At 39.5% G+C, this 27,933-nt stretch overlaps 2 protein-coding genes and 1 long non-coding RNA gene across 4 annotated transcripts in view; 1 reads left to right on the top strand and 2 right to left on the bottom strand.

Annotated features, from left to right (window-relative positions):
* trim2a (tripartite motif containing 2a) overlaps window positions 1-3,263 on the bottom strand; it is a 38,900-nt gene extending 35,637 nt beyond the window's left edge. The window contains exon 1 of the mRNA XM_039693953.2: window positions 3,134-3,263. The gene's annotated coding sequence lies outside the window, so the exon portion shown is untranslated. The remainder of the gene's footprint in view (window positions 1-3,133) is intronic.
* An 8,055-nt stretch (window positions 3,264-11,318) lies between these two features.
* On the top strand, window positions 11,319-11,678 carry LOC148978731 (uncharacterized). The gene is made up of 2 exons (XR_016169028.1): window positions 11,319-11,527; window positions 11,620-11,678. It is a non-coding gene; the product is annotated as an uncharacterized LOC148978731 (long non-coding RNA).
* Window positions 11,679-14,174: 2,496 nt separating this feature from the next.
* Window positions 14,175-27,933, bottom strand: part of fhdc1 (FH2 domain containing 1) — a 33,836-nt gene continuing 20,077 nt past the window's right edge. For both annotated transcript variants that reach the window (XM_039693967.2, XM_039693974.2), the window contains 9 exons: window positions 23,235-23,337; window positions 22,704-22,789; window positions 22,512-22,612; window positions 21,539-21,609; window positions 21,188-21,295; window positions 20,970-21,040; window positions 20,554-20,671; window positions 20,216-20,380; window positions 14,175-18,410 (listed from right to left, as the gene is read on the bottom strand). In XM_039693967.2, coding sequence (XP_039549901.2) covers window positions 16,242-18,410; window positions 20,216-20,380; window positions 20,554-20,671; window positions 20,970-21,040; window positions 21,188-21,295; window positions 21,539-21,609; window positions 22,512-22,612; window positions 22,704-22,789; window positions 23,235-23,337 — 2,992 coding nt within the window. In that variant the 3' untranslated portion in view covers window positions 14,175-16,241. The remainder of the gene's footprint in view (window positions 18,411-20,215; window positions 20,381-20,553; window positions 20,672-20,969; window positions 21,041-21,187; window positions 21,296-21,538; window positions 21,610-22,511; window positions 22,613-22,703; window positions 22,790-23,234; window positions 23,338-27,933) is intronic.

Here is a 27,933-nt window from a genome sequence, read left to right as displayed (position 1 = left end):
AATAAATAAACACATACACATAAAAGTCAAACCAGTCAAAGGCTCTACCTCAGAGAACTAAAAATATGAAAGAAAATTAGGTGCACGCTGCACACATAGGCAGGAAGCATATAGACATGTTTGACCTTTGCCATACATTCACAGCCCATCACCATCCATGTCACACAGGGTCGGCGGCCCTCCCCCACCACTTTCATCAGCAGCACTAATCATCTCATCAGGGCTTTAACCCACACACACGCACACACACACACACACACACACACGCACACACACACACACGCACACACACACATAGAACTAGGGCATGTGTGACATCCAACAATAAGCAGGAGACACCACAAAGCAATAGTAAAAAAAGTACATACATTCTGCTCATTCATCCTACCATAACTCTTAAGAGGAATGGGAACTGTTTATTTAATCAGGTTAGCTAAATTCCCATTTCCAACGAGCCTAAAGATAATGAAATTACCCTTTGAATTTGATTTTGAAGCCCCAAAAGCACATTCATCCATCATAAAAGTAATCCATATGGCTCCAGGATGTCAATGAAGGCCTTATCCATATTTAAAATATAAAAATATCCATATTTATAACTTTATAAACTATAATCACTGGCTTCCATCTAACAAGTTCCGACAGAAGAGTGACCTCTGACCCCACGCATGAGGTATTGATGACCGAGGAAGCACAGAGGACAATGCAAAACTAAAAATCAGTCACGAATTAGAAGTCTACAATTTAAAAATTTTTTAAAGAGAAATGTCAGAGGATTTCGATATAATAGAAGAGAAGCTTGAGTTTGTTGCCCAGCCCTATTTGTTTATAGAGGCGTCTACGCTCACCTAAGCTTATGCTACATTCTACATCCTACGTCATTCGTCGGGTCAGAGGTCACTCTACTGCCTTAATTCGTCTAGTGTACTACTGGAAGACGGTGATTATAGTCATAAATATGGATATTTTTCGTACAAAAACGCATCGCTTCACTTCAGAAGGATTTTATTAACCCCCTGCAGCCGTATGGATTACATTTATGATGGATGTGCTTTTTTGGACTTCAGAATCTCAGGCGCTACTCACTCCCATTATAAAACTTGGAAGAGCTAGGATGTTTTTAATATAACTCCAATTGTGTTTGGCTAAAAGAAGAATTGGCAAGTAAATTATGGGATATTTTTCATTTTTGGGTGAACAATTCCTTTAAATTTCCGTTAAAACAGAAAGTCTAGCACATTTTTGTCCAGAATGACCAATTTGTATACTCTGCATACTAAAAATATTTACACTGAAACTATGAACCATCCTTAAAAACTGATAAAGTGTCAATTTAAATCAGGATAGAATGGTGAACAGAACTTTATTTGCATACAGCTGTGAGTGCAGCACACTAGATAACATGATAAATAAAGGAGGAAGAGATGTGCAGGAAGTGTGTAGAAAGTCTGTGCAGAAACATCATTTGTTTTTGCATGTGTGATATCTTACAGCAGATTTATAATAACTTACAAAACTTGTCAAATTGTATTGTCCTTTTTTGGACCAAGTAGTATAAATCAGTAGTAGGCTACTTTAGTTATATGGGAATAAACAGCGAGGGCATTTTTTTTCTAATTTCTCCTTTTATGTTTAACCAAAAAATAAAAAGATAAAAATAAAATAATAATCACATAGCTTGCAAATAGCAGGGTGCATACACTATGATAAACAGTTTGGAGGGTTAATGTTTCCTTTCAGTGTTAAAATTGAAGACAACATTCTGTCTTTAGTACCACTAAAAATATCATGAGCCACTGCCTTCCTGTATGCAAACCAGGACACTGGACCAATCAGCTTCCTGCGGATGCCAATGTGCCTCAGTGTGTGCGCTTTACAGCCCAAGAAGTCAAAATTATCTCGTATATAATCTGCATTTCCTATCACAGTGTAATTTTTGGTTAAGACAAACAATAAAACACAATGTCTGTCTGAAATTATGTGTTGATTCAAACAAACTGCTGGCTTGGAAGAAAACTGTTATTACAACTGTGTGTGTGTGTGTGTGTGTGTGTGTGTGTGTGTGTGTGTGTGTGTGCGTGTGCATGGCAGCAATCGTAACTGATTATATACATTACTGTGATCATTAAACTTGCAATCAGTGAGTGATTTACAATAAGAGAGCAGGGAGCACCACCAAGGTCTGTCTAACTGTCGAAAAGATTAACATTACAAAACACTCACACACACACACACACACACACACACACATACATATATCAGTCTTCTCATATCAGAGTGGCATATTTTCCTTGAATAGGCGTCAGTGCACAGTCTGCAAGCATAGATAAACTGTTTCCAGACATGCAGGAAGGGAGCAAGGCTGTCACATTACAATGAATTACCACATAAAAAATGGAAAATGGCTTGTGTAGCCTATAATAATGTTTAAGCATTCTGAATCTGAAATACGGCGGTGATGATACAATTAATCACATGTGAATAAACCTCAATGAAAGCGTCTGCTAGTGCTTATGCTACTGATTAAATGTAAATAGTGATAAATGGTAGGCCTAAAGGTGAGATTTCTGAAAATGTCAGTAGGCTTTCAAGTCAAGTAACCTGTGGAGCTAAAAGATATTTATGAATCATGTGTGTGCATGTATGAATCCTGTGTGTGCATGTGAATGTAGTGTGTGCATTTATCTTTATTGTGCATTTATCTTTATTGAGGTCCTTAGGACCTGAACCATCTGAACACACTGCTTGCTTGAGCTTCAGTCGAACACATGGCTTAAATAATAACAACATATTTTAATCATAAAGTTCATTATTTAAAATACCAGAACTGTAGTTTGTATCTTAAGGCTAAACATGGATGTAGTGCATATCATCACAAACTTACAACCTGTAAGAACCGAGATACTGTTTTCTAGTTATGTATTTTATGAAGAAATGCGTATCAATCATTGAAAAAAAAGGTTGTCTGCTATGCCATACAAAGTTATAGAAGCATGTTGCATGCCGCATAATCACAATATTGTTAAAAAATGCACATGTTGCTGGCATCGCAGATAGCAGAATAAAACAACACAGCGTGTGGAAAGTGACTCTCTGGGTGCCTTCTTTTCTCTCTATGTCTAAAACTACTTACGTGTTCTCCATATCTGCACTCCTGCTCAAGCTGATTAATTCCACAAAACAAAACCTTCAGATTGTCTGTCCACTCATCTTTCTCTTGATGAAACGTGAGATTGAGAAACGACTAACAAACTCCTTGTAGCGTCTACTGTCAAAAGCCAATGGGAGGAGCTTTAGAAAGTGACCAATCAGAGAGGCTTTGATGAATGTCAGGGCGGAGTTATCGTCACTAGACGCGACTTATGGCCAATCGCAAAGGTAAAATATAAATGAGGGCGGGGAATGTGAATTGGTTTGCGAGGTATGGGGTTAAACCGGTTAGACTCTCACTGACCACACAGCAGGGATGAGAGGATTTAAACAGTTAGTTCAGGTTGTGTATGTGTTTGTGTGCGGATACAAATTTGTACTCAGAAGTGAGCTAAATCTGACAAAATCTCCTGAATCCTAACCCTCGTTTGGGGTCGTTCTCATCTGTAAAAAACGATAGGCCAATTACAAAGTAGGCTATTATTATTGATAAGTGATTCTTATCAATATTATTATTAATATTTTAAAATGTGTATATTGTAAATTTGTTTTCTTCAATTGCTACATATTAAAATTAACACATGCACCAATTTGTACAGTAGCCTATATATAGCACTATGCCTAAAAAAAGTCCATCAAATTATTTTGATTGCCCTGTCCTTGTTGTATGCAAAACTATAATAAAATTATTACGAATTATTTCCATGTTGCCTTAAGATATTCAGAGAATGAAGCTGTTTATATTGATGGCATTCTCTTGAACGAACCATGAAATCACAAAATACCTGACCATACTGAAAAATCTTATACAATGTGACAACTTGCAGAATAAATCGATGTACTGAGAAGATTTTAAATGATTAAACACTAAACAACTTCACGTGTAAAAAAGAATTGAAATTTTTGTATGGCCTACGATTTAAATTTATAATTTGTAACTAGCCTAAATTGGCAAATGTTCCTTTTTTGTCTTTAACAAATTGGCTAATGTATCATATTACTGCACATGTTAAACCTAAATATTTTACATTTTAATACACATTGTTCTTAAGTGGGCATCTTCCCCCATGTTACACGCAATCATAGACCTGGGAAATGCTAATCTGCTAGCATTGAAAGCATGTTCCTGCAGATCGCTGTTCAAAGCCTGCAATGATTGAATGAACATTTTATAGTCTTATATATTTCACAGACAATATATTTATAAAAAATAAAATTACTGCTTAAAATAGTGATTTATATCAGGATATGAGGAGACTTTCAACTAGCAAAAGAAAAAACAAACAAAAAAAATCTGTAGCCTAGAGAATTAACACCTTCAACATAATTAATTTGTAAATAAATCTGTGGTCTGCATGTTTTAAAATTGTATAATACATATTTGTCAGTTTCCAGACGTGACTTAATAAACTGCTGTCCAATTTAATTTGAGGAGACAATATCATTTGTCTCTTTTAAAATAATATATAGTAGATACTGTATATAGTATAATATTTATTTAAAGAGGCACTTAAAGACAGATTATTATATATATAAAAAATGCAAGTTGTATCATTATTTTATTTATTTTTCAGGTCTTTTAAATGAGGACAGTAAGTGATGCTCTGCTGCCCTCTTGCGTTTGGATATAAATATTCAGCCTAAATATTTTAAATTTTTAATTATTTTACATTATGTAACCCGTGGACAATCCTACATGGGGCCCATTTTTCGAGATGGTCCTCACTGCAGAACACGAAATCCAGGGGGAGAAGTTGGATCTGGATCCAATTTTTAGAGTTGATCAATGCTATACAACACAATGTCTCTAGCTGAACAGCAGAAGCACTAAGAGAGAGGTCTAATGCTCAACAGAAAAAGCTCTTTCCGTCCATTCAATATTTAAAAAGACCCTGATGTAGAGTGATGGGCATGATGGTTTTTTTTTTTTTACCAGTTATTTTTAGTCTCTCAGTTATCAGGCAGTATTTAATCCAAGATGGACATAATATAATCTATGAATAAATATTCTCTTTACCAAGAATGTTAGTCAAATGTTAATTATTTTGGGCTCTTAATCAAACGCTAAGCAACATTGTTATAATTAAAGAAATCTACATTTAGAAGAACTGATTGTGAGAGGTTAAATTATTTTAGTTTAGCTGATATTCCTTAGTGGAAACTAAGACAAAGTTGTCCAGACAAGAATATACCTTTGGTCATGTAAATGGGTTTACATACATTTAACATTTAAACATACATTTAACTGTAATTGTGTCAACAATTTAATTTAGTACAATGCACTTTGTTTTCATGTTGTGATGCAATGTACAGTTCTTATTGTGTTGTCTTAAGGTGAGATACAGGTAAGTTAGTAACAGATTTCATGGTATGGTTAGTTTTAAGGATTGGTTAAGAGGATTGGTTAATGAAATAAATTAAATCTGTTATTATGCAGGCATTTAAAAAAATAAGTACAATGTAAAAACATGCGTGTACACAATAAGTGCACTTTATCAACTGATTAATTTAAATCACTGAACAGATTTACAGTTTATTTAAAGTGGGAAAAAACAAGCAAACAAGCTGTATTTTCCAGGTCAGTCATTCATCTATCTGCACAATGACACTGACATTCTTCACCAACACAATGCGAATCTAAAGCCCAAGTCAATAGTAAATAAACCATTTTGAATGTGTTTGTGCAAACGGTTTTCTGTGTATGTGGTTGGCTCAATATACAACTGAAAACAAGTTGTCCAAACATCATCAAATTCAATCAATTCACACCTATCATTTTAAAAGTTGTAGTGTAATGATGTGATGGATGACATCTGTGAGAGAAACATCTTCAAAATGATAACATGAGCATGGCATGCATCAGAAATGTTTAAAACTTACGCTTTTAGGTACCCAGCAGTCCTAAGAGTCCTTTTTGCATTGAATTATAACAGTCTTGTTGAGAGAATAACTATTAGCACTACCTACAGAATTCAAAGTGAATATGTCATCGTGTAGACTAGAATCTCACTAGGATGCTTCACGTAAGACCAATTTTATGAATTATTCAGCTGTTTGTGAGGAGGGCGGAAAACATAAATAAATCATAGATTGGCCTTGTTTGCAGAATAAGACTTTTTAAAAAATAAATCAATGTTGCAGGATGCTGTGACAGATATGTGTCTTTCTTTCATATTAATTCAGACCATCCTCTTGAGCTGGCAGATGTTCAGTTTCTTCATCTGTTTCTATGTTTACTGTCATTTAGTTCATCATCTGTTCCACCTGTGTCTAGTTAATCATCATCTGTGTCACCTGGTATAGACCATTTCACAAGATGTAAACAACACTGGTCCAGAAGCACTTCCTGTTTAAGAACATTTAAACAGAACATTTAAAACTGAATCAAAAAGTTAAACAAACATCTTTAAGATGTTTTCTTTACATGTGAAATAAAGAAAACAGTTACAAACTGAAACAGGAAGTGTTTCTGGACCAGTGTTGTCAACCCGATCTCACGACCAAGTCGTATGAATTCGACGAATGATTAAAAAGTGGCTAATTCGTAACAATTCATACGACCTCACTCGTACGAATTAATACGATTTTGCTAAATCGTACATATTTTACGAATTTACTAATTCGTATGAATTCGTACGAATGACCTACCCCTGACCCCGCCCCTAAACCTAACCATCACGTGGGTTTAGACAAATCGTACGAATTAGTACGAGTGAGGTCGTACGAATTAGTACGAATTAGACACTTTTTAATCATGCGTCAAATTCGTACGAATTGGTTGTGAGATAGTGTTGGTGTTGTTTAAATCTTGTGAAATGGATACTGTATGTTAATCTGTGTTGATCAGAGTTTGTAGTTCCTTTCAGTTCAGCCAATCTTTGTCTGTTCTCAGTTGCCTATCTATACCCGTTGGAGTAGCCTACACTTTATAGTAAAAGTTTGTCTTGGAGCTTTTTGTCACTTCATCTTCTTCAGCCTACACCACACCGTGACAACCATGTAGCCTACTAATGGTGTTTGCTTAGCCTGGCTTCCAGAATTGAAATATGGAATGTTTTGTTTGAGAAAGGTCTTCAGTGTGTAAAAAAATAAAAAAATAAATAAATACATTTATATGTTCTTCTAGCTCACCATGACAACTTACAAGGGTCATTGGAACCAATTTTAAGTGACCATTTCTTAGCTTAAGTCTTTACTTTACTGTTAGATTAAAGTGTGAGAAATACTGAGAAAAATAACATGTTATACCTATGGATTTTTTTTTAGAAGACCAAATCCAACTTTGAAGAAGCTGTTTGTGTGTTAGTATTCTTGGTTACAGGTTGAGGAACAAGTGGCATTATTGGAGATTGACTGACTTGTTTTCTTGATCATGTTGCCACCTAGACAGGACCTCGGAAGGCCGCTCGTACCTAACTCAGGGTCCTGGTGGCAGCCGTATGACTAGATATGCTTCATTCTATCTGTCAGATATCTGTGGAATTTTAGTATGTTTACTGTATCTATTTCTTAGCCAATCAGAATAATTCAACCTGAAGCAATGACATAGTTTAGACCTTGGTGTAGAGTATAGCTTCTGTGATCTGTGTAATTGTAAGTGGGATGGCCCACGAACTCCTATCTTGAAGCTGACTTCTGCCTGAAGAAACTACAAACTGTCTTCAGTAATATTTTTCTTTCATTTTTCTTAAATTGACTGTACTTCTAACTCCTTGTCTTGCACTAACTAATCAATCATATCTGGTCCTAGGATCTTTAACTGTAAATCCCCTAACAGTGGTGAAATACATAAACAGAGAAATTATCAATAGATCTTTTCATAAATAGTATAATCTATATTTTTTATAGCTATAACTACATATTTTTGTTATAACTATAACTATATTTTTATAGTAACTGTATATTTTTCAGCCCATTCTCAACCTAAGGTGTCATCTACTGACGCTTTTGACCATGCGTTAACATCCGACACGTATGGCCCACTTTAGCGTCAATATGAGACACGCCTCCTAGTGGTCTAACCCTACCCCATACCAAAACCTACCCGCTCATCGGTTCTCAAACTGGGGGCCGTGACCCCCTGGGGGGCCACTAGATGGCGCTAGGGGGGCCGCAAAGAAATTCTAGAATATGAAATTATTTAAAAAAATTATTTTACCTGTATGTAAGTTTGGATTGTCCTATGTGAAATCTGCATTGCATGATTTCTTTTATATTGTAAAACTTGTATAAAATTTCTATATTGAAAAACTATTTCTTTAAGTAGAGTAGAATTTTTTTTTTGTTTCTTGCAGAAAAAAAGATTGCTGAAAAAAAAGATTGCTGTTCAAAATTGCAAACCAAACTTGAGCCACTGTCATTTACTACCTTAAAATGTAAGAAGTTTAATGCACTTTTTTACAATCAGCAAATTAATTTTTCAGTGTTCAGTATTCAATACTTTTGTTGCACTTTTCAGACAATATTATTGTTAACTGTCAAAACCATTTTTTATAAAAAAAATTGTTATATTTAATGAAATGTACAATTTAACTAATTTTGTATATTCAAAGACATAAAGCTACAAACAGAACTGTTGTTCCAGCATTGTACAAATTCATTTGTTTTTGGTACAATCTAAAATTTGTGAGTAAAATTGTACGTTTGAGGATGTTTTCGTTATGAGTTTTCTTTTGGGAGGCCACAAAAGGATTCACCCTACACAAGGGGGCCTCCTCCTGAAAAAGTTTGAGAACCACTTTCTAGCGAAATCACAGACTGAAGCAGGTTTGATATAAACTCTGAAGAGCACTGGGCCTCCAGGAGAGACCTCTGAGTTAGATGACGCCTTAGGATGAGCATCATCTAACTGACGCAAAAAGGTTGCCATTTAGATGCATGGTCAAAAGTGTCAGTCAGATGATGTCCGATGAGAATGCGTTGTATTTTTTATAACAGCAGTTAGCTACCATCTATCACAGTAAGTGGAACGAAACATAATACTTGACACAGGTATCTGAAATTATACAATGTTAGTTGTTAGGCTATATTTGTTACCAAGTTATGTGGTCTTTAATAATGTTATCAAAACGTTAGCACAAAAAAAAATATTTATACATTGTTTATGGAATGTTCTTCTGGACATTTTGTAATGTTGCAACATACAACATACAGTTTTTTAAATGTTTTAACTTTTTGTGCCTGTGAACATTAAGGGAACCATTTGATCATTTTGGCAAACATTATGGGAAAGTTGCTTTTGAATGTTCCATGAACGTTCTTAATAGTACAAAAAAAAATTTAATTGTTCCATGAACAATGTATAAATAATGTTTTGAAAACATGAAAGTTGTGAAATATTTTATTAAGGTTTCAAAACAAATATTTGTTTATAACTTTGAGAGAACCTTGCCAGAATGTTAGTGAGAGTTCTGAGAACGTTCCCTGTTAGCTGTATAGGTACTTGTTTCAGATGGTTCAGACACATTCAAACGCAACGTTCCCGCTTCTACCAGATCCACCATCAAGTGACTGTGACACTAATAGTTAATCATGTTTAGTACTTGCTCTGCAGTAAGTTGCTGAGCCATTTCAAGTTTTGCTGATGAAAATTCCTGTGCTTTTGTTTTCTGCCTGTGGTAACTATGAATGAAATGTCACTTCATCATAGTTTATCAGACATTGCCACAGTGTGGAATAAAGGTAAGTTGCTCTTATTCAGTCATCAAATGTTCAATTGTTATTGTGTGGAATATTATATAGGCTACACTGTTGCACTGTTTTACAAAAAAAAAATTTCTTGTTCTTTTGTTTATAATGAATTGATTTAGGAATACTAATAGGTTGATGTCTAACTTTAAAAAAGGAATGAGAAGAAGGGTAATGAATGATGCCCGGGTCACTAAAAACCCAAGTTATGCGTTTAAGGATTAAATGTGTTCTTTTCAACTGGTTGTGCAGACTTGTGGTTCAATAACATGATGCTCCTTTTTGCCAATCATACTGTAGCCTATACCTTTTCTACCATAAGTATTTTTTCATTTTTTTTTTTTAAATGTACAGTCACTTGTTTTTACATGAGAGTTGCACCACATGACATTTTAGAGTCATTTAAACCTTTCTTGAAAATATTTTTTTTCAAAACCACATTAAACCAATATGAATACAGTATTTTAAACTCGATTTTGAAAAGATTTTTCCTTTGGTTTTATATTTGTCGTTGACTTTGAATTTTGGACGGCTCCGCTTTTAGGCCGTGTAAAGATGTGGCCTACTTGAGGTTGACCTCCTTGTGGTGTCTGTCAGGAGATATTAACTAATGAAGCACATGACACAGGAGTAGCGAACTTCATTCATCATGCTTTCTCTTTCAATTGCGTTCTCCACACGTTACGCCAGAATACAACACTTTGAAATAGTGGTCAACAACAATGTACAATTATTCTCATGAAGAGTGCTTGATTGAGCACTTTTTCTGGTTGTCATCACGTTCTTCAGTTCCATGGATTTCGGTGATGCCCAATCGTCATTTGATTCCACCACAAGCAAGAAAGTTATTATCCCACTTTTTACATTGCATTTTGCCCCCCAGTTTCGAGTCGTTTATGATTTGGGAATCATTTTGGTTGTTTTATGGTATGGCTCCCCCTGCTGGAGACTAGATGTACTGAATCAGTAGCTGCCTGAGATTATATTACCCCCCGGAACCCTTTTTTTCCCCTCACATGCACCTTGGGATGGTTTTAGAGACAGTCAACTCAGTGTCTTTTAAATAACAACATAAACTGTCACAGCCAAAGTGCCATCTTTTAACATCTTTTACAACTTGTCTCTCTTCATTGGGTGCGATTACACCTTACTACCCGTGCAGAAACAATTGAATACATTGGCATATTTGGCTTTCATTCAAAAAGCCTGGGGCTTTAAATTTTTGCCATTGCATCTATTCCTAAATACGTGGCATTCCAAATGTGTTTGCTGTCACAAAGCTTTGGATGTCCACAATGTTTATTTCCACTAGATGGCGCTTGTGTACTTCAACACTCATTTATTTCAGCAACTTTGAATCAGTTTAATCTGTACATTTTTATATTTCAACTATTTTATAATGCTTGTTGTGATTCATATACTCAACTGTTGTACATTTGAGCAATAATTCTTTTTTTTTTCTAAGAGTTTTATGGATATATTTGATTTTGTTCCCATCGTGTCTTTGTATGTCACTTCCTGTTTTTGCCGTGGAACAGCGAGTCAGAACTGCGGTCGGAGTTTACAATTCTCCTGATTATATTAAAAGATGTAATCGCAAGGTTTAAAGTGTTTATCATTATGATAAGTCATGCAATCAAGAAGCTTCAAGATGTAACCCCCTCTCTTAGCTCACAAGCAGGCAAAAGTGGTATGTATTTTCTGTTTATGTACGAGTTTAAACTCGTGTGTTTTCCATGTAACTGACTGTGATATGTTTTGGTTGTATATTCATCCTTTTAGTTCTACGGTGTTGATGTTGATGTCTGAGTCCAGAGAGCATTAAACATCAGTTAAAAGAACCTCAGCCTTCGTGTTGTGACTAAGAGCGGTACAATGACTGTTTAACGAATTGTGCAGCAAGGATTTCTTTCTGTTTATTAATAGATTTGTGTTTTGTGTCATAATAATGTGTCACCCATGCAATTGACCTCACTATTTTTAACCGAGGAACTCCTATATTTTTCAGGGTCAAGTTCAAACCAATTATATCAACATATTGTCTCAAACATGTGCATATGCTTTTCAACAGTATGATTCGGCTATAAAGTATTTAGCTTCCAGAAAGGATTTATTTTATATTATAAGAACTCAGATGACATACACAAGAAGTGTATAATTCCATTGGTGTCTTTTGTTTAATGCTAAATATTTTTCAATAAAAAACATTTTTGTACTTTGAAGTAGTTCACATAAAACAATTATTCTGTCAAAATTCTTCTGTGGAGCACAAAACAATATATTTTGAGGAATGTTTTAGTGTTTATACAATAGAAGACAATGGTAACCAAATGTTTTCAGATGAACTATCCCTTTAAGTGCCATGGACAGAGGTGTTTTCATTAAGTTAAATTGTAGTTTGATATTTAGAGTGATACAAATGAAAACCCCTTTAAGGGTAAATACTTCTCCACTGGAACGGCATCACTATAGTAACTTAGGGGCTAGAATAGAGCCCACTATAAAAGTCAGACGGTGGGAAAAGGCACTCAGCACTCAGCACTCTCAGCACTGTTTATGCTCCTTCACAAAATGAACAGCAGGTGGCATTCTAGTAGAGAAAATGTAAAAAAGGTAGGACAAAATGAGGGCGTTTGGCCAGACAGAGGTGCATTGAGCTTGTGTGGGTGCAGGTATGCCATGTAAAAAAGAAAGACTGAAAAAGTAGGGGTTTTGTGTGGTTCTTTTGCTTTAATCTGGGTGATTTATAGGTTCCCTCTTTATTTTGCCTTACTATTCTTCATTTGCATCTCTTTCTCGTGCTCACACACCCACACAACTAAACATTGGGCGTGGTTCAACTAAAGAGAAGTGACCATTGTCAAAAACAAACTCCATAGCTAAATAATATCCCCCCGCCCAGGAGTTTCTAAAATTACACATTGTAATTCACAATTGGCAAACTGAAATTTTCTCAGTGCACTTTTCACATGTATTTTATTGATTAGCTTATTTTGATTGTACACTCACCGGCCACTTTATTAGGTACACCTGTCCAACTGCTCGTTAACACTTAATTTCTAAGCAGCCAATCACATGGCGGCAACTCAGTGCATTTAGGCATGTAGACATGGTCAAGACAATCTCCTGCAGTTCAAACCGAGCATCAGTATGGGGAAGAAAGGTGATTTGAGTGACTTTGAACATGGCATGATTGTTGGTGCCAGAAGGGCTGGTCTGAGTATTTCAGAAACTGCTAATCTACTGGGATTTTCACGCACAACCATCTCTAGGGTTTAAAGAGAATGGTCCGAAAAAGAAAAAACATCCAGTGAGCGGCAGTTCTGTGGGCGGAAATGCCTTGTTGATGCCAGAGGTCAGAGGAGAATGGCCAGACTGGTTCGAGCTGATAGAAGGGCAACAGTGACTCAAATAACCACCCATTACAACCAAGGTGGGCAGAAGAGCATCTCTGAACGCACAGTACGTCGAACTTTGAGGCAGATGGGCTACAGCAGCAGAAGACCACACCGGGTGCCACTCCTTTCAGCTAAGAACAGGAAACTGAGGCTACAATTTGCACAAGCTCATCGAAATTGGACAATAGAAGATTGGAAAAACGTTGCCTGGTCTGATGAGTCTCGATTTCTGCTGCGACATTCGGATGGTAGGGTCAGAATTTGGCGTCTACAACATGAAAGCATGGATCCATCCTGCCTTGTATCAACGGTTCAGGCTGGTGGTGGTGGTGTCATGGTGTGGGGAATATTTTCTTGGCACTCTTTGGGCCCCTTGGTACCAATTGAGCATCGTTGCAACGCCACAGCCTACCTGAGTATTGTTGCTGACCATGTCCATCCCTTTATGACCACAATGTACCCAACTTCTGATGGCTACTTTCAGCAGGATAATGCGCCATGTCATAAAGCTGGAATCATCTCAGACTAGTTTCTTGAACATGACAATGAGTTCGCTGTACTCAAATGGCCTCCACAGTCACCAGATCTCAATCCAATAGAGCATCTTTGGGATGTGGTGGAACGGGAGATTCACATCATGGATGTGCAGCCGACAAATCTGCGGCAACTGTGTGATGCCATCATGTCAATATGGACCAAACTCCCTGAGGAATGCTTCCAGCACCTTGTTGAATCTATGCCACGAAGAATTGAGGCAGTTCTGAAGGCAAAAGGGGGTCCAACCCGTTACTAGCATGGGGTACCTAATAAAGTGGCTGGTGAGTGTATATTCTACAATCACAAATGAAAGGGCTCAGAAATATCATTCAAAATAGAAACTTCAAGCAATACCAATAAAATATACACATTGACACATATGCCAAACTTTCTGACTGGACCTTTTCTGAAAAATGCAACTTTTATTTTAATTTTAAAGTTATAGCTTAAAGTGATTTTGCTCCAATTTTGTTAGTTTTAACTACAGCTGGAACAAGGATTCCATTGTGTCAGACTTCACCATGTTGCCATGGATATATTCTAAAGCATGTTAACCAATCAGTGCTAAATACATATATGTCAACACATAAACTTTTCTAAGAACATAAAAAGGTGTTGTACATTGTACATTGTAACTGAGGTACACCTGCAGAATCATTGTGAAAAGACAATGATTCACTTGATGAGTGAGCCATCAGAATATAAGAACCAGAGGTGGCAAATATGATTCTAGAGGTAGAAATCAGGATTTTTAGGCAATATTTGTTATCATCCTGTGAATCAGTATTGTCTCCATCAGCTGATAACTATCTATGGTCACACTTTACTTTAAGGTGTCCTTTAATAATAATCAACTACATACTTACTATAGGTTTAGGATTACATTTGGTTTGGGTTAGTTGCATGTAGTTATGCATACTTTCTAGTTATAGTAACTAAATGTAACAAGGACACTGTAAAAAAAAGCATTACCCTATCTATTATTGTTTACGTTTTTATTTTTGTATTTATAATAATTATGAATTTACATAACCATATTCTTTCGGATTAAAGTACTCTTGGTGTCTGGTTCATATTGCACACCTTTTACCACTGTATAAATCAAAACTAATTATGCTTAACCAGTAACACTTTTACAATAAGGTGAATTTGGTTTTAACTGAATTTAACTAGTAAGTGAATGCATTACGTCTCTAATACTAACAATGAACTTCTGCTTTTATCGTATGTATTAATCTATAGTAGATTCATGTTAATTTATCACTATTGTTCAGTTATTTCATGATTCTTCATAATACACTTACTAATGTTAATTGTACTTTTGTATTAACTAATGTGTTAATATATATATATATATATATATATATAATATGATTTAATTCTTATTGAATTAATTAGTGTTTCCACCTATACTGTAAAAGTGTTACCTCTTATTCTAACACTGATTTGTTTTGAGTTTTGAGCAACACATGTTTTTGTATGTAAATACAGTTTTTTGACTACCTCTTAATTTCAAGCAGATACTGTGAGAACATTTGATGCATACAGCGAATGTACTTTCTCAAAAGTTTGGGCCAAACTGACACTTCACAGCCTTTCCTCTAGTACCAGGTTTTGCCACTCCCGGTTAACAGTATGGCTTTAAAAAGAAAGCGTTATCATCAGCATATTCACAGAAACGTCACAAATACAGTGTCATCAGCAGCAATACAGAGTACAGCGGTGTGTACCCTGCATGAAAAGGCAAATTGAAAATAAGCAGTTCGGCAGCAAAGATTTTGAACATTTCCAAAAACATCACTGGAGAGGCATCTTCGAACTACTAGCTGTAGTACGTACTCATTGCATCAGCTAGACTAAGGTGTAATTGGATAACATTCATAGACATGTTGATCAAACAGTCTTTAGTGTGATTTGTCATCATGCACAGAAAACAGCTAAGTGAAATGTGGATAAATTACTGTTAATAAGTTTTTTTTATGGAAATGTTACGGTATTAAATGGTATTACATTACTTTTACTACATCTTATATAAAATAAAGCAAGCATAAGGATATATGACATAATTGTCTTGTCCGCAGCAATTTGTGAGAACAGCTCACATAGTCTTCGTTAATATCTATTATAAAATATGGGGTTAATCTAACACCAAGAACAATTTGTGATTGATGTGTCTTTCTGTAACAGTTGATAATGTGTCAAGTACATGTAAGAAAAAGGCCATCAAAACCATCCTTGTGTGGATGTTGAAGTGCTACTAAATGTGCTGTCAAATGGTGACAGTAGCTCATGTTAATATTCAAACTCTTGGTGAGCATCTAGTGACTTCAGCTACATTTTAAAGGCTGTAGATACATTCATAATAATTTAAAAGGCTTCTGTGCCTCTTTAGTAACTTTAGTATGTGCAGAAAAGTTTGATCTTCTTCGTTAAACATTGTTTTTCGAGCCACTACATAAGATGTCCATTCTACTTCCATGTAGGTTTGTTGGCCCTGTTCGCGATGGAGTCTTTAATATGTGTGGATCTCTCCGAGAAACTGCTACTTTTGAGGGAGTGTTCTCGTCCAGACTGTGGAGGAGGGGTGTCACTGCTCCGACTGGAAGCCCTTACACTTTGAACCCTCCTAATAGACCCCCCTAGTTTATCCTCACTCCTTAGCAAATGTCCACTACTGACAGAGTCTGTTTTAACACCAGGCAATTTCTGAGAGCTAGTTCTGGATAAGCTTTTTGATGGTGTTCCTGTTACAACTGGTGAGGGCAAGTCTTTTTTAGATCTGGAAGATGATGCCACAGTGTTGCGAGCAAAACTAGGTAAAGGCGAAGAACTTTTTAGGGTGTTGTTGGGACTGTCAGGTGTACTTCCTTCAGAGGTTCCTTGTGTCTGGGCCTGAGCTTGGGCCAAGGCACGCATTGTAGAACGACACATCTTTTCCTCTGGTGCTGGTTTTGAAATGTTACGAACAGGTTTGGGATTATTTTTTTTGATGGAGGGTCTGTGTTGAGTCGAGTCCCTCGCCCACCGGGAGTTGCTTGGTGTCGCTCCTCTTTGTGCCCTGGGTTCCTCTGGAGGGAGGCTTGAATGCCGTGCAGGTCTACCTTGCCTCTCGCCTCTCCTGGCTGGCATGCTTTGGTCACGAAGTGGACGTCTGGGTTCTATGCTCTCATGTCCAGGAGGTTTTTCGACTTTCTTCATGCTGCTATTAGATCGATTCTGCCTTGTAATTGGCACCACTTTGCGCATGTTCTGAGTCTCAGTTGCTGTGAGGGTTCTTGTAGGACGACTGGCATGAGCAATCACTTTGAATGGAGACTTGGTTTTGACAAGTGTTCTGGGGATACTGGTCTGGACTGCTTTCTCACCAACTCTTCGGCCTTCAGCTGTGTCACAGCTATCTGTCTCTGTTTCTTCAGTATTTACAGATAGACTGACTGATTCTAGACATGCTTGATCAAAGCCTCCTGCTAGTGGTTCATCACTTGATAAGGACACAAAGTGACAATCAGTGGACTCAAAATTGGAAGATAGAGAATTGGTGTCCTGAACGACTCTTGGATAGTTGGCATCCTGTGGCTTTTGGTTAAGTCCTAATCCTTCTTTCATGATAGGGGAACTCTCAATCTCAGAACAGTCCAACACAATGGAACAATCAGTTTCAGTGCAGTCCATGACATACAATCCAGGTTTCTTGCCAGACACAGAGGAATCAAGGGGCAAAGGGGTGTCACAAGTTGTAGAGGAAAAGGTGCTTGTGTCCGCTTCCTCCTTCTGTGGAGAGATCATTTTGTCATTCCATACTTTTTCTGGCTTAGGTCCCCCCTCAGAACTCCTGCTAGATGGGGGCGTATCAAGGACAAATGCTTTGGGAGCGTCGTCTTCCTTTTGCAGATTTGTTACAAACACTTCACGCTGGTTGTCAAAAAAAACATTACTGTTATTATTGATCTGGCTGGTTATCTCAAAGGGTTGAAGGCCAGAAACTAGTTTGTGTTTCTCCACACAAACACTCATGTGTCCAACACCATGACCAGATGTCCCCGGATAAACATTCTTTGTGTTATTTAATTGAGGTGTAACTCCACCTTCAGAGATAGTATTATTATTATTATTATAGGGATCTGTGTTCATGTTGTAGCCAAAACTTGAGTATCTAGCTAAAGGACTGATGGGTTCTGTCTCTGCCTTTGGTGAAGCTGCTAACTTCTCTTGGTAGGCCTGACTCTGCGGACCCAGCTCCCTATTATCATCCTGTGAGACAAGCCATGCCATGGTCTTTCTTTGATGGTTCCTGCCTGAACGTGGCAGGCTGCTGAATTTGGCATAGTCGCTCTCTGAAGACCCAGAGAGCTGCTCCATATAGCCACGGATGTTGCGGTCACTAGAGGTGTGATGGTAACGGCGGGCACTAGACGAGCGGCCCAAAGGACTGTGGGGGCTTTGAGGTCTTGATTGAAGCAGGAAGTCTAGGAGGCCTTCTTTGGTAAGGATGTCAACATCATTTTCGCTGCTGCTGCGACCAAAACCTCCACTATCACCTGTCTCAGTATTGGCTGCACCCCAGGCACTACGTCTCTCCTCCAGTTCCCGTATGCGTCGCAGTCTAGATTCTTCCTTCAGTTCCCGGTCCAGATTGTCCTGTAGGAGAGTGGACAAGAGATCACTATAAGAGGGTGTTCACTGACAGATGATAGCATGATGTAGCATGATTCATAAAGACTTTAAAGGGCACCTATTACCTATTACCTTTTTACAAGATGTAAAAATAAGTCTCTGATGTCCCCAGAGTGTGTATGGGAAGTTTTAGCTCAAAATACCCTGCATATATTTTTATAGCACGTTAAAATTGCTTCAAAATGAAAACACTTTTTGTACAAATGAGCCGGTGCTCCCGGCCACCTTTCAAGAAGAGGGCCGAGCTTCAAGAGCTCATGCTACAACAAAACAGGACAATCTCACACACTTAAAATGTCAAAAACTGTCAGTAGTGGTGTTCAGCCTAATATGTTCAAACCGAAGTTGGACAATGATGCCTACAGAGCCAGAGTATATAGTATATGCTGCATGGAGATAGGACAGGTAAAGTTATGTTTAAAGGGATAGTTCACTTTGAAATAAACTTTTGATAAGTTTTAGCTTACCTTAAGGGCATCCAAGATGTAAGTGTCTTTGTTTCCACAGTTTTTTCAATTTTGATATTTTTTGGTCAAATCGCTGTTGTCTATCAGTCATTCACTGGAGGTTAAGGGGGCCCACCCTCGGTAATGACTCGTAAATGTAGTACACATTGATGGCCTAAGGCACGAAACAAGCGGTTTGTGTGAGAAAACGAACAGTATTTATATCGTTTTTACCTTGTGTAACACAGCCATGTCAAACTGATCTGACGGCACGGGCGCTTCAGTCTGTGCATGCGCCGGAAGTGGTCGCCTACATCACTCTTTGTTTATACAGAGATTTCGGAAGTTTTACCTTTAACTAAACATATTTAGATATACAGGAAATCACAATGGAAGACGATTTCGGTATATCTAAATATGTTTAGTAAAAGGTAAAACTTCAGAAATCTCTGTGTAAATATTGAGTGACGTACACACGCAAGCGATCACTTCCGGCGGAACGCTGAACATGATTCAGTTCGGTTCAGTTGGACATTGCACAACTGATTCAGATCACTTAGACGTGACTGTGATTACACGAGGTAAAAACGATATAAATACTGTTCATTTTCTCACACAAACCGCTCGTTTCGTGTCTTAGGCCATCAATGTGCACTTACATTTACGAGTCATTAAATCATGTTAAATCATGTCTTTGACGTGGACCCCCATACCTGCATTATATTACTGACAGATAAGAATGGTTTGTCCGAAAAATGTCAAAATTGAAAATACTGTGGAAACAAAGACACCTACATCTTGGATGCCCTTGAGGTAAGCTAAAACATATCAACAATTAATTTCAAAGTGAACTATCCCTTTGATTACTGTTATAACTAACTACTATTACTACAAGTCTCTGAATGATGGTAAAAATTTTATTGATGAGTTCTATGAAGTTTATAGCACACAAAAATAGTTGCGTTCGTTTTCACTCCAGAAAATCTGATTCAACATTGTCAGCATTGATGTCACTTTCCCGCCGGACTGAGTGGCAGAAGAGCGGCTTTCAAAATCTTCTGTTGTGTTTGAGAAGCACAGAATTATTAAAATTGAATATGTTTTCAATAAGTTTTCAACAACTTCTGTTAGTGAACATTTTTTTCCCTTAACTTTTGAAATACAAAATGTATCTCCTCTAAAAATTAATTTCGCATTATCAGTCCCCTTTAATGTCTTTACGGATAAACTCTTATTTATTTAATCTTAAATTATTTTTCTTTCCAGTGTTTTTTAATCTTTTTTTTTTTTTCATTTTTGCATGTTAGTAAATGTGATATCTACCTTTACAGCTTTTTTGAACTTTAGACAGAAGTCTTGGAAGATTCTGAAGCACTCATCCAGTTTAAAGGTGTCTTTGTCTTCACAGAAGAAGTCGATAAGGGCATTGCCTTTTTTACGCAAGTCAAGCCTGCGTTGTTTGAGGTCCTGCAGGGCATGTGTAGAGCTCTAACAAATAAGAGGGCAGCAGGTGAGTCATTCTTATTGGCATAAAAAAGTGAATCAAATTATTATAGCAAATTCAATAGAAATATAAAACCATAAAATAAATAAATAAATAACCATTAGTACAAAAAACATACTCTACTATGAAATTCTAATTAGGGGAATGATTAATTTACCTGCAAAAATGGACCCAGCTGCTTTTGCAGCTCATCGTCATCCTGAATCTTCTGTTCCAAGGAACGTGTTTTGACATAGAGAGAGGAGAACTCTCCTTCTATATTTTCTACTGAAATTCTACAACAATAAAAATCCAAGTCAGAGAAAGATTGAGGAAGGGGTCATAAAAAGGTGAGAACTGTTGCAAATATTAGAAGAAAATAAAAACCTAATACATTATTAGCACTAGTTGAACCAGAAGAGTTTGGATTGATATTGCTGTAGTCTCACATACTGTAGCTAGACCTTTACATGATTATGATTATATATACAGGATTAATAAAACTCTAGATTTTCTAAAATAGAGTTTTTAAGTTTCATAAAATGACAAGATTATTAATAAGATACGTTTTTAGAAACTAATATTTTGTGTTACCTGGCTGCACTCTGAACATGTGTTAGCTTCTCTGGGAACTTCAAAAGGGCCTCATCCTTTTTCTGTGCTTCCTTTGTGACAAAAGTTAAAGAAAAATCCAAATCAAATCAGTTAAAAAATGTTGTTGTTATTACTGTGGCTGGTTCCCTAAAACATTTGCAAACATTTACCAGTAATTCTGGAGAAAACTACAGTGCATCTGGTTCTGTCTTACTTACTAGTGCCACAAAATGGAGCAGGTTCATGCCAGGCTTGTTGGCCTTCGTATCAGCCAGAGAGAGAAGCGAGGACAGTTTGAAGCCTAAAGCATTGCCTGCATAGCCACCCTATGAAAACACAGAGAACATCAGTCAATGTCTGGTCAATGCTGTAAAAGCTAACAACCTTTCCTGATTTAAAAATGTCAGGGATTGTTTTGGAGAGGAATAGTTGAAAGGAAAGAGCAAAGGTGAAAAGAGGACTAGGGGGAAATGTCCACAAAAAAAGGGACAGATGAGGGGTAAAGGATGGGGAACACAAGAAAGACAATAAATAGAAAAAAAAGGCTGGAGACAGAAAGAGAGACTTACTGCATTCATGATATTTCCCGCTTGGAGAACTAAGTGTAGAATGGCATGGAGCTCTTCACAAGTCATCAGTTCTGAGGAATAATCCATAGAAATTGAATAATCACTGGCTATTTGGTAAATTACACAACACTCTAAATGCTATTACAATCCTTCCTTCTTACTATCTACAGTCTAAGAAATGTAAAGGAACTCAATGCACATTTAAATTTGAAAAGAACTGCTGACAGTGTGTCCTACTGTAGCTCATGATACTGTCGCTGCTGTTTATGCAGGATTAATAAAACTCAATTTGAGTTTTTATAAAGGCTCCTGATGATTAATGGAGTGCCATATCTTTATTTTTAAGAACTATTGAAGTGTAGATGGGTCCGTTGGACTCGTGAACCATTGGAATCTGATAAGGCTAATAAAGACAAAAATGTCTGAAAATGTAATCCCATATCCCTACCCGTAAACCTAACCCTACCCATAAGTTATCCCTAAAATCAGAAGGAACTGATAGGTGAAAAACACAGATGTAGAACCCCGTTTAACCCAATTTGTAAACCTAAACTTGACAGAAATTGTAAACTTGTCCCTCAAACCTGATTGGTTGATTGGAATATTGTTCCAGGATCAACAAATACGTTGATCAGGTACATGTTGCACTTGGTAAAAAAAGCTGAGTGATAGAAAATGACTCAGAATTGAGTCCTAATGAAAGTTCACTCTATTGTTTATTGGACCACACCTGACAGCAAATATTTTGAAAGTGGTGGAATGGTACCTCAAATTATATGGGTTGGTGAGTTTGTGTACAAGAGAGAGAGAGAGTATTAGATAATTTAAAAATGACTTTGCGTTTATTTTTGCGCTCTTTGCGCTCAAAATGTTTTGCCTACTTAGCTAAAAAATATAAATATAGAATTATTGCTTCAGCTTAAAGGGGAAAATTACATAAACTTCAGAACCTCCAAGTCTAGTATGTTCTTACCTTCGGTAGCCTGACGCACAATGTTAATCTCACGACTCATGACCGTACAGGACGGGAGAAACTCTTCCTGAAGTACCATAGCCTCAATACACACCTCAAAGCTTTAAACATGAACACACAATCACAGTCGACTTGCGTTTTTGTCATGTTGTTGTCAGGTATTATGAAAACGTATATTTGTGTGTCTCTTACCGTGGCACTTGGATCAGCAGGAACATGAAAGAATCAGCCAGTGTCAGCTTATTTGGGTCTCCCTTGAATTCCTTCAATCTCTTCACCTAGAGAAGAAGAAGAAGATGAGAGATTTAAATTCACATTCAAATATCAGAGCAAACACAAAGCATTTGTATGATAGGTACATTTGTACTTTTCATTTATAGATAGATTGGATTAATTGTACACTCATTTTTTAAATAATGAAGATTTGACATACAGTATGAACTCACGGCCGCTCCATTTTACTCTTGTTGTTTTAAAACTTTTCGATTTTATGGACGTTGCCATCTTTGGTCACTTTAGTCACTGTCTCTATGGTTACTGGTAAGAGAATACGGACTTGATTTCATGTAAAAAAATCCCATTTGATTGCATGTTCACACAGACAGTATTCGAGACGCTTGTGTAAGTTGCCGTGTTAACAGAAAGTTTCGAGACTCACACCTGTAAGTAAATGCAGTTGTTAATTCTAAAAACTGACAGTGTGAATGTAGCCAGAGTTCTCACCTCTTCTGCCTCTGGTAGTAGTTTGAGCAGTTCCTTCAGCTGTTCAGTTCCATACTGCTCACTGTTGCCAAGACGGATGTCTTCTACTATTGCATGATTAGGCCTGAGGGAGACAAACAGAAGTTCAAAACAGACAATCAATTTGTGTCTCTGCCTGATCATCAGCTCAGTAGAGATCTTGTAGGATACTTCAGTGTACTGCTCCAAAGCAATTTGGAAATACAAACGTTTAACTTTACAAGGACATTGTGAGTTATGTATATGTATAGTTAAACTGTGCAGGCATTTTGGATTCATTCATTCAAATCCATTTAAATATAAATATTAACCCTTGTGCATCAATTTAAAAAAGTTACACATAGGTAAAAAGAGGACAAAAATGTCCATGTCAAAAAACTGTCATAAAAACGTGACGCTTTGGAGCACAGACTTAAGTTTGGTATCATTTTAAAGAAGACCCTTTGCAGATTATTGCTGAAGTAAAAAAAATAATAATAAGTAAATCCAAAAAAAAGTTATATAGGTATAAGTTTATGAAAATTATTTATAAAAAATATTTTATATAAAATATATATTTTTTTAAATCAGGTTGAACTCAAAACTGCAATAAAATCAAAGCCATAAATCTAAATAGGTTGTGTTCCAAATTTGAGGATGATATCTCAAAAAATGAGCTTTCAGTAACAGTTTGTTTGGGCGTAGTAACATATTTTCCCCATTGGGTCCCAGCAAAACCCCAGTGGAGCTCACAGTGATTGGATTTGAATTTGCAGTTTTTCTCTCTCAGTATTATAAACACACACATGCGCACACACACACACATATTTTTTTATAACACACATACTAACCACACTCTGACATCCATACTAACACACCCACACAAATATTGTTGCATAATTTATCCAGTTGGCTCTGTAGTATGCCGAAGCAGAAAACAGGAATAAAGCGATATTTGTTTTATTGGCCAAACTTAAAAAAAATGGCAACATCTGATAAAAAATTGTAAAAAATAAAATTTTGAAGCCTTGCCATTGTCACAGACTAGAAGGACACAGATAGATGAGTGTAACCAGGTTTATTGAGACAGTGGGTATGATAGACAGCAGGTAAGTGAGGAATGGATTAAGTTCGGTTCAGGAGCGGGAAACAGTCTGATAGTGGATTTCTTATCTTAGCAGGGCTGGAAGTTGGTGAGCGGAGGCAGCAGACGGATGACCAGAAGGATGACCGGGGACCAGGAGCGGGTGAGAAGCAGACGGGCTGAAGTAGCGGGTAAGTATTCCAGAAGAAGGCAGTAGCGTAGCGGGAGTCTGTAGTCGATGTGTCGACGAGACCAGACGGTGAGTGACTGTGAGGAGTGAGTTTATAAAGGGAGGATGATTGGGACGGTGATTGAAGCGGGCAGGTGACAGTGATTAGTATGCTGGGGAGCTGGAACGAGTGGGCGGAGTGAAGGTGTCTGGTGCTGACGCCGATGGATCCGTGACAGTACCCCCCCCCCACGGCCAGCTCCAGCTGGCGGACGGGACCGACGACGGGGACGACCACGGCTACGGGGCGCTGGACGATCTGGGTGGGTGGTGTGGAAGTCCTGGAGTAACGAGGGGTCCAGAATGTCCTCCCGGTTGACCCAGCATCTCTCCTCGGCACCGAATCCCTCCCAGTCCACGAGATATTCCAAGCGGCCGCCCCGTCGTCGGGAGTCGAGGATTTCATGGACTCGGTAGATGTTGTCATCTTCGGGGTCCGCAGGAGGAGGGGGCACCTCCGCAGCACCAGACCCTGGGGAAGAAGGAGTGAGAGGGTTAGTGTACGGCTTGAGCAAGGAGACATGGAAGGTGGGTGCGATGCGGTAGTGAGCGGGGAGTGCCAGCCGGTAGGTGACGGGGTTGATCTGCCTCTGAATTGGGAAAGGACCGATATATCTGGGACTCAGCTTCCGACAGGGCTGTCGGAGACGGATGTCCCGGGTGGAGAGCCAGACCAGTTGTCCGGGAAGGTAGTGAGGGGCGTCGGCACGGCGAAGGTTGGCTTGGTTCTGGTGTCTCCGAACAGCCCGCTGGAGGTGGGTATGAGCTGAGTCCCAGACTCTCTCGCTCGTCTGGAACCAGTGGTGGACTGCTGGGACGTCAGACGGTTCTCCTGACCAGGGGAATAGTGGAGGCTGGTAGCCGAGTATGCACTGGAAGGGGGTGAGTCCGGTGGTGGTTTGTCGGAGGGAGTTCTGTGCATACTCGGCCCAGGGCAGGTAACGGCTCCAGCAGTCCTGGTGGTCGTGGCAGTATGACCGCAGGTATCTCCCAATCTCCTGGATCTTCCGCTCAGTCTGGCCGTTGGACTGGGGATGGTATCCAGAAGTGAGGCTGACGGTCACTCCCAGAAGGTTGAAGAATGCCCTCCACACTCGAGAGATGAATTGGGGTCCTCGATCGGAGACAACGTCCTCTGGGATCCCAAAGTTACGGAAGATGTGTTGGAATAGTGCTTCAGCTGTTTCAAGGGCTGTTGGCAAACCCGGAAGGGGAATTAGCTTGCACGCCTTGGAGAAGCGGTCCACTACGACCAGAATGCAGGTGTGGTTGTCAGACAGGGGCAGGTCGGTGACGAAGTCCACTCCGAGGTGGGACCACGGTCGAGTGGGTATTGGGAGCGGAACCAGCTTGCCTTCTGGGAGATGACGGGGAACCTTGGCCATGGCACAGACTGAGCATCCGCTGACGAACCGGGAGACGTCCTGGGCCATACCCGGCCACCAATAGCGCTGTTGGACGAGCGAGAGAGTGGCTTGGCTGCCTGGGTGTCCAGAGCCCGGAGAGGTGTGTACTGAGTCCATGAGGGACAGGCGTAGACGGGTTGGAACATAGACCCGTCCCTCTGGACCTCCCGGCGGAGCAGGTTCGAGTTGCGTGGCGTCGGCGATGTGGTCATCTAGGCTCCATTGGATGGGGCTGACGACCACGGCTGGAGGGAGTATGGGTTCAGGCTCGGAAGAAGGTGTCTCAGGTTGGAACTGACGGGAGAGTGCATCTGCCTTTACGTTTTTTCCACCGGGGCGATAGGTGACTGAGAAATTGAAGCGAGTGAAAAACAGGGCCCAACGGGCTTGACGGGGGTTGAGTCTCTTGGCCTCCCGGAGGTACTCGAGGTTGCGGTGGTCAGTGATCACCGTGAACGGGTGTTGGGCTCCCTCCAGCCAGTGCCTCCATTCCTCCAATGCCAACTTAATGGCTAGTAACTCCCGGTTGCCGATGTCGTAGTTCTGCTCCGCCGGGGACAGCTTCTTGGAGTAGAAGGCGCATGGATGGAGTCGAGGTGGATTCCCCTGCCGCTGAGAGAGGACCGCTCCTACCCCCGAGATGGAGGCATCCACCTCGACGAGGAAGGGTACGGCGGGGTCCGGAAGGGCGAGGGTAGGAGCGGAGCCAAAGGCAGACTTCAGAGCTTGGAAGGCTTGGGTGGCTCGGGTGTTCCAGGACAGAGACTTGGCCCCGCTCTTGAGAAGGTCGGTGAGGGGAGAACTGATGGGACTGAAGTTCTGGATGAAACGGCGGTAGAAGTTGGCAAAGCCCAGGAAACGTTGAAGCTCCTTACGGGTGGTGGGTTGTGGCCAATGGAGTACCGCATCCACCTTCCTCTGGTCCATGGTGATTCCGTGTGGGGTGATGACGTAACCGAGGAAGTGGATGGTGCTTTGGTGGAATTCACATTTCTCCAATTTGAGGTAAAGATGGTAATCTCGTAGGCGTTGGAGTACCGTCTGAACGTGATGGATATGGGAGGTCAGATCGGGAGAGTATATGAGGATGTCGTCGATGTAGATGACGACGAACTGATTGAGAAGATCACGGAAGATTTCGTTCATGAAGCCTTGAAAGATGGCGGGTGAGTTGGACAATCCGAAGGGCATCACGAGATATTCGTAGTGCCCTGCGGGAGTGATAAAGGCGGTCTTCCACTCATCGCCTTCCCGGATACGGATTAGGTTGTAGGCACTACGAAGATCGAGCTTGGTGTAAACGGATGCCCCTCGGAGTTGTTCCAGGGCGGCTGGGACCAGAGGAAGGGGATAGCGGAATTTAACGGTGGCTTGGTTGAGGATCCGGTAGTCGATGCAAGGGCGCAAGCCTCCGTCCTTTTTGCCCACGAAGAAGAAACTCGAAGCGGCAGGGGATACTGATGGTCGTATGAATCCGTGGTCGAGAGCCTCTTGGATGTACTCCTCCATGGCCTTCTGCTCCGGGATGGACAGAGGGTAGATCTTACCTCGCGGTAGGACCGCCCCAGGCAGCAGGTCGATCGCGCAGTCCCATGGCCGATGAGGGGGTAGAATGGTGGCTTGGTGTTTATCGAAAACATCCTGGAACGCCCGGTAGGGAGAGGGAATTTCGGGAGAAGGTTCTACTGGTGGGTTTTCTACGGAGGTGGTGGAGAGTGGAACAGTCGGAGTGGTGGAAGCAACTGGAGATTTCGTCACAGAGGGAAGACAGCGCTGGAAACAGTCATGGCCCCACCGAAGAACCTCGCCGGTGGACCACTGAATGTGAGGCGAATGGGTTTCCAACCAGGGGCGTCCCAGGATGATCTCAGCCGTCGAGCCCTCCAGCACCAGAAAGGATATCTCCTCCTGGTGGAGCCAGCCGATCTCCAACCCCAGGTCCGGGCTACGATGTCCAACCCGGCCGCGTCCCAGTGGTTGACC

Source organism: Pimephales promelas, chromosome 6 (genome assembly GCF_988280905.1).
Source record: "Pimephales promelas chromosome 6, fPimPro1.hap1.1, whole genome shotgun sequence".
NCBI classification, from domain to species: Eukaryota; Metazoa; Chordata; class Actinopteri; order Cypriniformes; family Leuciscidae; genus Pimephales; species Pimephales promelas.
This window is presented reverse-complemented; position numbering and strand designations above follow the sequence as displayed.